Below are 11,175 nucleotides of genomic sequence, written 5' to 3' on the forward strand. Positions count from 1 at the left end.
AAAGACAGGTCAGAATGTAAAAGCCAAGTTATACTTTGAAAAAGTCATTCGGGCAGAAGGTAGAAATGGTGCCCCGCTTTGAGAATTAGGAAGCCTAGCGCAGACTGAGATGAACAGAGAGAGACCCCATGTTCCTGTGGAAGGGAGCGAGTCAGAGGCTTGGAGCTAGAAGAGCGCATAATGACGCTGCATCTCTTATGGGTGCTCAGCGGAGCAGTGCTGCTAAGCACAGGCAGATGGTTGGGGTGTGGTGCGTAACTCTGTGAATACGCTAAAAGCCTTTGAATGTATACTGTTAGTGGGTGAGTTGTACAGTACAGATTATTTCTTTTAAAAAACAGTTTTATTGGCATATTACACAATTGAATCATTCAGTCATATTAAGAAGAGTTATGCAATCAACACCACAATTTCGCAACATTTTCTTCTTTCTTGTACTCATTATTGTTGGCTTCCTATTCCTGCCCCCCCATACCCTTAGGGAATATTACATATTTTTGACAGTTTTATTGGCACATAATTAATATATCATTCAATTCAAAAGTTCAATCATATTAAAAAGCTGAATTACTATCATAACAGCACCTAAGTAATTATTAATCCAGTTACTTTCTCTTTAGATTCATCTATCCTAAACTTCATATACAGAAAATCATGAAACACAACTAAGAAACAAACAACATAACGATGACCAAATAAAACTGTGAAAAACCTCAATTGAAAAGAAAGCAAGAAAATATTGTAGACTGAAACAATTTTAAAGTGGGTCAGAAGGGAGATAAAATGATATGTGTTACATTTTAACCTAACTGCATCTACCATGGTGAACTTTACAGTGCTCCCCGTCTGACTCCAAGCCTGTTCACATCCCTGGACCATGGTAGAGAGGAATGAATTGGCTCTTAATAGCACCAGATTAAATAAAACAGAGATTTCATCATTCAAAAAAATTTCCCCTAAGAGCATATAGGCTGTCATCTTCTTAGGCGCCCCGCACATATACCCTGTACCACACACACACATATACCCTGTACCACACACACACATATACCCTGTACCACACATACACCCTGTACCACACACATCCTGTACCACACACACACATAACCTGTACCTCACAGACACACAGACACACACATCCTGTAACACACACACACACACAAACACACCCCACCCCCCTTCCCCTGTACCTGAGACCAAGTGCTCTCAGAGAACCTGATTACCTAAGGGAAGCAGGAGGATGTTCTTCTTAATTCTCAGTAAAACCAAACGCATGTGTGTCCCTCAGTTCAAAGATGCAGTATTTTGTTTATTTTCTCCCTATGTACTGTGTTCAGGAGCCCTGGTGGTGTAGTGGGTTATGTGTTGGGCTGTTAACAACAGGTCGGCAGTTTGAAGCCCCTCGCTGCTCCGAGTGAGAAAGAGGAGGCTTTCTGCTCCTGTAAAGAGGTACGGCCTCAGAACCCCCGGGGCCAGCTCCACCGGTCCAATAGTGTTGCTGTGAGCCAGCCTTGACTCCGGGCGTGACTTGTTGTTGTTGTTGTTTAGGTACTGTATTCACATGTCTTTCTTTTTCGGCTGGAGGGAGTGGCAGTAGTCTCTTTTTCCACTGCCATCTTTTTCATTACCTGTGAGATCTAGATTTGAAATCACTAGGTTGGGAAAGAGGTCAGGCTTAAAAATGGGCAGGGTCAGTTGAAACAGTAAAAGGAAGGATAAAAAGACATTGTTCATGGCCTTGATAACCCTATAAAAATAAATGTGGAACCTGAAGTTTGTTTAAAAATTCACCCTTTTCAAGCCTGTTGTGAATTGTGCCTTAATTAGCAATATATTTATTTTGCCAGTAGCTGTATATCTCTTTGTCAGGTTCTTTTTATATTGACTTATCATCCTGTCTAGCAACTTAACTATCTACATACGCCCCATCTGTCTCTTCATTTACTTATAACTTTCACTTGTTTACTTATACACTGAACACAAGATGTTTCAAAATAAATAGGATAAAAAACTCAGTGAACAGGATCAAGGATGGGGTCATTCAATATTGCTAAGTTGAGAGGAAAACTAGAAAGGAAGGTTCTAGGCAGGCCTCACACTCAATTATTCCAAGATCCCCTAGGTCCAAAGCCGAAAAGGAAAAGACTGTACAAGTCACGTTATATAGAAAATAAATGAAAACCAGATGTTCAAGAAGAGCAAGGCCTTTTTTTTTTTTTTTTGCCTTTTAGGCCTGAGATATTTCTCCTTTGGGTCTCCATAAAGGTAAGGTGGATAGCAGCCTTAAAAACACCATTTTATTAATAAAATAGTCATTTTCTTATAGATGTTTCTTGAGGCATTCTTTCTTGCACGTTGTAGCCACAACACCCAAATTTAATTCAGTGAAAGTTACTTTACCCATGCCCGTTAGTGAGTCAATTCCCACTCCTAGCAATGCTTCCCCTCATGGGGGGTGGGTGCTGGACCGACCCAAAGGCACTCCCACAGCAGATCCCTGTGTTGCATTCTAGATTATGGGCTCTAGTACACAAGTGTTTACTTGCCAGCGGGGCACTGAGTGATTTTTTTTCCTTCTGAGAAGGGGGTGGCCGGTCAAATATGTTTGGGAGCCAGTGCTACAGAGGGTTTCCGAGGCTGTAGATCATGACGGCAGCAGGTCGTCTCATCTTTCTTCTGCAGGTCTTAAACCTTTGACCTTGTGGTTAGCAGCCTGAGACCAAGTCCATTGTAGCGCCACGGTTCCTCAAAAGTGACTGGAGGGTACGCCAATGCAGGACAAGCACACAGCTCTGGCGTCCTTGGTTGGAAGCAGGGTTAAAATCAGGCTGCAGAGACATCTGTGTGTATGCCTGCCCCGCTCCGGGGCCTCTGGTTCAATCATATTCCTAATGGCATTCTTCCTTGGTGACCATGGATATACCCGGAGGCTCCTCAAATGACCACTAAAAATTGAACTTGGGTGTAAGATTTCTTTGTCATCATAGATATATTTGAGCAGAATTCACAGCTCAAGCAGCCTCTGTGGAGACCTGGTGGCAGGCATAGTGGTTATGCTTTGGGTTGCTAACTACAAGGTTAGCAGTTCAAACCCACCAGCCATTTTGAGGGAGAAAGACTAGGCTTTCTTCTCTGTGAAGAGGTACAGTCTCAGAAACCCATGGGGGCAGTTCTGCCCCGCCCTCTAGGGTTGCTCTGAGTCAGAAGAGACTAGTTAAACACTTGAATTTCTCAATAAGGCTTCTGTGAAAAGACAGGTCAGAATGTAAAAGCCAAGTTATACTTTGAAAAAGTCATTCGGGCAGAAGGTAGAAATGGTGCCCCGCTTTGAGAATTAGGAAGCCTAGCGCAGACTGAGATGAACAGAGAGAGACCCCATGTTCCTGTGGAAGGGAGCGAGTCAGAGGCTTGGAGCTAGAAGAGCGCATAATGACGCTGCATCTCTTATGGGTGCTCAGCGGAGCAGTGCTGCTAAGCACAGGCAGATGGTTGGGGTGTGGTGCGTAACTCTGTGAATACGCTAAAAGCCTTTGAATGTATACTGTTAGTGGGTGAGTTGTACAGTACAGATTATTTCTTTTAAAAAACAGTTTTATTGGCATATTACACAATTGAATCATTCAGTCATATTAAGAAGAGTTATGCAATCAACACCACAATTTCGCAACATTTTCTTCTTTCTTGTACTCATTATTGTTGGCTTCCTATTCCTGCCCCCCCATACCCTTAGGGAATATTACATATTTTTGACAGTTTTATTGGCACATAATTAATATATCATTCAATTCAAAAGTTCAATCATATTAAAAAGCTGAATTACTATCATAACAGCACCTAAGTAATTATTAATCCAGTTACTTTCTCTTTAGATTCATCTATCCTAAACTTCATATACAGAAAATCATGAAACACAACTAAGAAACAAACAACATAACGATGACCAAATAAAACTGTGAAAAACCTCAATTGAAAAGAAAGCAAGAAAATATTGTAGACTGAAACAATTTTAAAGTGGGTCAGAAGGGAGATAAAATGATATGTGTTACATTTTAACCTAACTGCATCTACCATGGTGAACTTTACAGTGCTCCCCGTCTGACTCCAAGCCTGTTCACATCCCTGGACCATGGTAGAGAGGAATGAATTGGCTCTTAATAGCACCAGATTAAATAAAACAGAGATTTCATCATTCAAAAAAATTTCCCCTAAGAGCATATAGGCTGTCATCTTCTTAGGCGCCCCGTACCAGTTCTGATGTGTGAGTCATTGCTGGGATGTAGAGCTCTGTGATTGCCACATGGCTGCTTGGGATCAGGTTGGCCCGGAATATGGATAAATATAGTTCTACTATATTCATAGGAGACCTCCTGTTAGAAATATTTAAAAAATATATTTAGAGTTCATACATTTTTAATCAGGAATATCTTAGGTGCATATTCTCCCAGATGTTAGAGAATAGTTTATCTTGAGAGATGAAGACCCCAAGGTGATTGCCTTAGTCCCTAACATCCAGACCCCCCAAACATGCTGCTGTCAGGTCTGTTCTGACTCTCAGGGACCTTGGGGGCTTCCAAGGTAGGACAGGGGAGCAGACGAAATCCACACCCAAACCAACCCAACCCATTATCATCAAGTTGATTCTGACCCAGTGCAGCCGCATATAGGGCTTCTGAGACTATATCTTTACAGGAGCAGACAACTTAATCTTTCCCCCACAGAGAGGCTGATGGGTCTGATCCAACGATCTTCGTCACCAGCCCAAAGCTGACTCCATTATGTTACAAACCCCAAATCCCAGCATCCAGATGCTCACTAATCACCCACACAATGGCTGCCATGGCTTGTATGGAAGCGTTTCTTTCCCCATTACATTTGTATTGGCTTTCTGTTTCTTTCATAGTGTAGCATAAAATTGGATCACGTAGCAAAATTGTCTTTATACCAAGGTATTAATTATATTCAGGACTTTGAATTTATTTGTTTATCATGGGAAGGGAGCAATTAATTTAAAATGAACTCATTTATTATATAAGCCAGAGATGCTCTTAATTGTGACAATAGGGAGAATTTTACCTGTTGAGCTATTAACTTCTAGGTCAGCAGTTCAAAACCACCAGGTGAAAGATGAGGCTTTCAGCTCCCATAAAGTACTCTAGTCTCTATACTGTTCCATAGGGTCGCGATGAATTGGAATTGACTTGGCAGTGAGATAGAGGGGCAGCCGGGCGAAGATGAGTCACTCAGGGTGCAGTGTAGCATCGATGAAACACACAACTTTCTTCTAGTTCTTAAATCCAATCCCCCTCCCCTTTATCATGATCCCAATTCTACCTTACAAACCTAGTTAGACCAGAGGATGTGTAGTGGTGAAGATAGGAACTGGAAACCCAGGGAATCCAGGACAGATGATTCCTTCAGGACCAGTGGTGAGAGTGGCGATACTGAGAGGGTGGAGGGAAGGTGGGGTAGAAAGGGGGAACCGATTACAAGAATCTACTTATAACCTCCTCCCTGGGGGTTGGACAACAGTAAAGTGGGTGAAGGGAGACGGGCAGTGTAAGATATGATAAAATAGTAATAATTTATAAATGATCAATGGTTCATGAGGGAGTGGGAGTGGGAACGGAGGGAAAAAATGAAAATGAGGAGCTGATTCCAAGAGCCCAAGTAGAAAGCAAATGTTTGGAGAATGGTGAGGGCAGCGGAAGTACAAATGTGCATTACACAATTGATGTGTGTATGGACCCTGATAAGAGTTGTATGAGCCCCCAATACAACGATAAAAAAAAGAAAGTGCCAAGTTTATCATCCCATGTTTAGCTTACTAATCAGTATTTGTCAGGAGGTTAAAAAAAAATCCAGCTTAGCTTATGACTCTTCAACAGCTTTTTGTTTCTGTTTTCTTTAAAGAAAATGTATTGATCATTTTATTGGGGGCTCTTACAGATATTATAACAATCCATAAATCAATGACATCAAGGGAACTTGTACTGATGCCGCCATCATAATTTTAAAAGCATTTTCTTTCTACTTGAGCCCCTTGATATCTGCTCCTCTTTATTCCCTCCCTCCACCCCTACCACCCTCATGAACCCTTAATAAATTATATGTATATTTTCATATTTTACACTGTCTTAACAGCTTTCTAGAAGTGTGATGTATACGCTGTATCTTTTGCCCTATTAGAATGTATAATTGAATTTTTAAAAAATTCACAGGATTGCGCCACTATCATAACATACCATAAGAACCCATTTTCATCACCCCCAAATTGGAGCCTATACCTCTTAACACTCACTCCCTGCCTTCCCCCCAACTCCATCTCACCATCGGAAATCACACTTCTGTTTTCTGTCTCTGCAGATGCCAGCTCTGGACATTCAGCCCAGCTGACCTGACTGACTGTTGTTCTGTAGCACTGGCTATATCACCGATTCATTTTTATTGCCCTTGGGTTGAAAGTTTACCCAGCAAAATCAGTTTGCCATTGGGCAAGCTTTACACATTTCTGTTTTGAGCACAGCTTAAGTGAATATTTTAGGAAGATACAGTTGCGATTTGTTGGGAAATCACTCCTTTTTGTCTCTTTCGGTCTAAATGGTGGGATAGGCATTTGGGGAGAATTTGTGATCACTGCAGGTAGAGATATTTCCTTTCAGGGCTGTAGTTCAGGTGGATCTTCCCTGGTCTTTTGCATTGTGGCCGGAGTGCTCCTCCGTCTGGGAAGGTTTGTCTCCTCACCAGTGGGTGTCAGTATCTAATTAAAGATGACTCCCAGAGCTCTTTCCTTGAAGGCAAGCTCAGCATGCCAAGCACAGCATTATTTGAATCCTGGGTTTATTTATATGATCACCTCACAGGAAAATCTGGCAGCAAATCACATTAGCCATAGATTGCTTTATGCCATTAGCTGGCTTGCAAAGACAAAGATGTTATCATCACTATTGAATATTCACTCTGCTCTTTAGAAGACGAAATACAGCCTAAACATCCCACGGCTGGTGAGTCCATTCTGACTCATGGTGACCCTGGAAGACAGTAGAACTGCTCCTTAGGATTTTCTCCATTATGAATCTTTACGAGGGCAGACAGCCTCATCTTTCTCCCTCAGAGCAACTGGTGAGTTCGAACGGTCAACCTTGTGGTTAATATGTCACAGTCACAGCACCACCAGGGCCCCTTGTCTTTCTTTTAAAAAGCGTATCTAATTGAAATCAATCACATCCTTTGACTGTTAGATGAGAGAGCTTGTGTTCCAAAGACCTTGAATGAAGAATGTTAATTTTTACACAATCACATTTTTGCTAGCCTTTGACTAGCAGATATAGAGATGTTAAGCAGTGGTTTTCTGATTGGCCTTGTCATTGGATTAGCCTTGTCACAGGTAATCAATTGCATTAGGCAATTAAATGCTGACACATGAATTTGTTGAGCAAGCTTGATGCTCCGCTGGCGACTTTGACGTGGCGTTCTTGTTGAAGGCTATCTCCTGGGGAGCGAAGACTACTATTCCCATGAGCGCTGTACCTTCATCGAGGCCCTGAATGCCACCCGGTGTGCGCTGGACTTGCGAGATGGGGAAGAAGTTGCAACTGGATATAAAAATATGTACTCAACAAACATATTTACTGAAAAGGCAACGGCCCTCATAGCTAACCATCCACCAGAGAAGGTATGTCTTGACTCTTGGTTAACACCAGCCTTTCCTTAAGATGACGCTTCTATAGATGAATATAGGAAGAGTCCAGCATCCGTTAGATGGAAAAAAATCCAACAAGCTCTGGGGGAGTTGTCAAATATTCGAGTGCATTAGAATCAGCCGGAGGCTCATGAAAGGGAAGCTTCCTGGGGATCCACCTGTAGGAGTCTGACTCATTAGCCTCCTCATGACGTTTTCCATATGTCAGAATTTTCAAGAAAGTCCTCAAGGGCAAGGCTAACGCAAGTGGTCCCAGATCACACTTTGAGGAACCATGTGTTCATGGGTTTTCAGTATAAAAAATGTTCTGTTATTTTGAGGTAGCCTTTGTGCATGTACTGTAAGAAATTAGTTAAATGCTGTTAAAAACAAAAAACCAATGGGTTTTTATATAAGGTGAGGCAGACTTTCTGTTAAGGACCAGTTGGTGGTAGTGGTGGTGGTTGGGTACCCTCTGTTCAGGAAAGGAGCCCTGATAGCATGGTGGTTACGCTTTGGGCTGTGATCTGCAAGGTGCCCAGTTTGAATCCACCAGATGCTCTGACTAGTGGTTTCCACTCCTTCAAACAGTGACAGTCTTGGAAATTCGCAGCGCAGTTCTACCTGCTCTGTGGGGTCACTATGAATTGGCATCAACTCAGTGGCAGTGAGGTGGAGGTGAGTCGGTTCCTGACACAGAGTCCTCGTAAGCACAACAGAAGCCAACCCCGCCCAGTCCTTACACTTGTTCCTGTGCTTGAGCCCATTGTTGCAGTCAGGGTGTCAGTCCATCTTGCCCAGTTCTTTCCTCTTTTCTGATGCACCTCTACGTTGTCAAGGACCCTTGGTGCTATAGTGGTTATGTGTTGGGCTTCTAATAGCAAGGTCAGAAGTTCAAAACCACCAATTGCTCCACTAGAGAAAGACGGGGCTTTCTACTCCCATAAAGAGTTACAGTCTCGTGGGAGGGGGAAGGGGCCACAACTGATGGTGATTGCACAACTCCGTATAAGAGTGAATTAACCAATGGGATGGAGTGGGGAGTGGGGAGAAAATGTTCAAAAATGGATTGTGGTAATGACTGTACAACTCTTATTATAATCCAACTATTGAATTGTGTGATATGTTGATTAAGTGCCAATAAAACTGTTTTTAAAAAAGTTACACTCTCTGAAGCTCACAGGGCCAATTCTATCTTGTCGCATGTGGTACTATGAGTCAGATTGGACTTGATGGCAGTGAGTTCAAGCTTTGTCTAATTCACTGAGCATGGGATGCCCTTCTCTAGGGACGGGGACCTCCTGATAACGTGTTCAAAGGACATGAGACCAAGTCTTGCCACTCTTGCTTCTAAGGAGCATTCTGGCCGTATTTCTTCCAAGACAGATTTGCTTGTTCTGTTGGCAGCCCACGGTACCTTCAAGCACATCGATTCTTCTTCGGTCTTCCTTATTGAATGCCCAATTCCCCCATGCAGATGAGGACAAGGTAGTGACTATTTTATGCTTTGGACGCCGCATGCTCTCTGTCACAACTACTCAACTCCCCCAAAGGAGAATAAAAGTCGCCATGCTGTTGTTGTCCCTGGGTGCCAATGAGTCAGAGCCCAGTCCTGGTGACCTTGTGCACAACAGAACAGAACAAAACACAGCCAGGTCCTGCCCCATCCCCACAATCATTCTCAAGTGTGAGCCCTTAGTTGCAGCCATTGTGCCAATCATCCTGTTAGGGATCTTCCTTTTTTTACACTTCCCCTCGACTTTACCAAGCATGATGTCCTTTTCCAGGGACTGGTATCTTCTGACAACATGACCACAGTATGTAAGAGGCAGTCTTGCCATCCTTGCCTCTCAGGCACATTCTAGCTAGTCCTCTTCCAATCCAGATTTGTTGGTTCTTTTGGCAGACTGTGCCAAAAATACTTTCAACCGTTCAAACACATTGATTCTTCTTTGGTCTTCCTTATTCAGTGTCCAGGGTTTACATGCATATGAAGCAATTAAAAGTACCATGGCTTGTGTGAGGCACATCTTAGTCATCAAAGTAACATCCTTGGTTTTCAACACTTTAAAGAGGTCTTATGTAGCAGATTTACCCAGTGCAGTGCATCCTTTCTCTCCTGACTGCTGTTTTCATGAGCATTGATCGTGGGTTCAAGCAAGGTGAAATCTGTAACAACTTCAGCTTTTTCTCCATTTATCATGATGTTACCTATTGGTCCAGTTGTGAGGCTTCCGGTCTTCTGTATATTGAGTTGTAATCTTTACAGAAAGCCATAATCCCTGATCTTCATCAGCAACGGCTTCGAGTCCTCCTGACTTTCAGCCTGCAAGGTTGTGTCATCTGCATCTTATAGCTTGTTAAGAAGCCTTCCTCCAATCCTGATGCCACAGCCTTCTTCATGGGATCCAGTTTCTCTGATGATTGAATAACTAGGATGAGAGGATAGAACACTGACACACACCAGTCCTGATTTTAACCCACGCAGTGTTCTTTTGTTCTGCTGCCATGACTGTCTCTCGATCCACGTACAAGTTTCCCGTGAGCACAATAAAGAGTTCTGGAATTCCCATTCTTCTCAGGTTAGCTGTAGTTTGTTAGGATCCACACAGTTGTGTGCCTTGGCATAGTCAATATTGCACAAGTCAAATATCTTTCTGGTGCGCTATGCTTTCAGCCAAGATCCATCTGATGTCAGTGGTGATATCCTAGTTCTTATGAATCCAGCCTCACTCTCTGGTAGCTCTCTAACAATGTAACCATTGTTGGATGACATTCAGCAAAATTTTACGTGCATTTGATATTAGGGATATTGTTCTATAATGCATGCATTCTGTTGGGTCAGTTATTTTTGGAGTGGGTACCAGTATGGATATTCTTCAATCAGTTGGTCAAGAACCTATCTTTCAGATTTCCTGGCATAGATGTGTGAGTGCTTCACCAACCTGTTGAAACGTATCTGTTGGTATTCTATCAATTCCTGGGGCCTTGCTTTGACTAATGCTTTCACTGCAGCCTGAACTTCTTCCTTCTACCATTTGTTCTTGTTTCTAAACTACCCTCTGAAATGGTAGAATGTTGACTAGTTCTTTTTTTAGCAGCTTATTTGGGCATATCATCCACATATCATGCAATTCAGTTGTTTAGTCTATCACGAAGCATTGTACAATCATTGCCACAATCAAATTTAGAATATTTTTTTCTTTCTGGTACTCCTTGTTATTAGCTCCTTATTTCTCCCCAACCTCTGCTGCCATACCCCCAAGAAACCATTCATCCAGTTACTGTCTCTATTTGATACAGGGATTTTGTATGTTCTTTCCATCTTCTTTGTTGCTTCCTGCATGATTCAATATTTTTCTGACAGAATCTCACCATATTGCAACTTGGGGCTTGGATTTTTCTTTAGTACTTTTAGTTTAAGATATGCTTAGCCTGTTCTTCCTTTTTAATTTTCTAACTCTAGGTTGTTGCACCTTTCTTTTTTTTTTTTTTTT

General features: G+C 42.3%; 1 protein-coding gene across 1 annotated transcript in view; it reads left to right on the forward strand.

The window, feature by feature from the left end:
• The window catches only part of ARSB (arylsulfatase B), a 268,069-nt gene that overhangs the window by 53,346 nt on the left and 203,548 nt on the right, over positions 1–11,175 (forward strand). Inside the window, exon 2 of the mRNA XM_045285212.1 lies at positions 7,482–7,672. Within this exon, the coding sequence (XP_045141147.1) occupies positions 7,482–7,672 (191 nt within the window). The remainder of the gene's footprint in view (positions 1–7,481; positions 7,673–11,175) is intronic.

Source organism: Echinops telfairi, unplaced genomic scaffold (genome assembly GCF_000313985.2).
Source record: "Echinops telfairi isolate 266 unplaced genomic scaffold, ASM31398v2 ScPeMD7_7469;HRSCAF=8507_1, whole genome shotgun sequence".
NCBI lineage: Eukaryota > Metazoa > Chordata > Mammalia > Afrosoricida > Tenrecidae > Echinops > Echinops telfairi.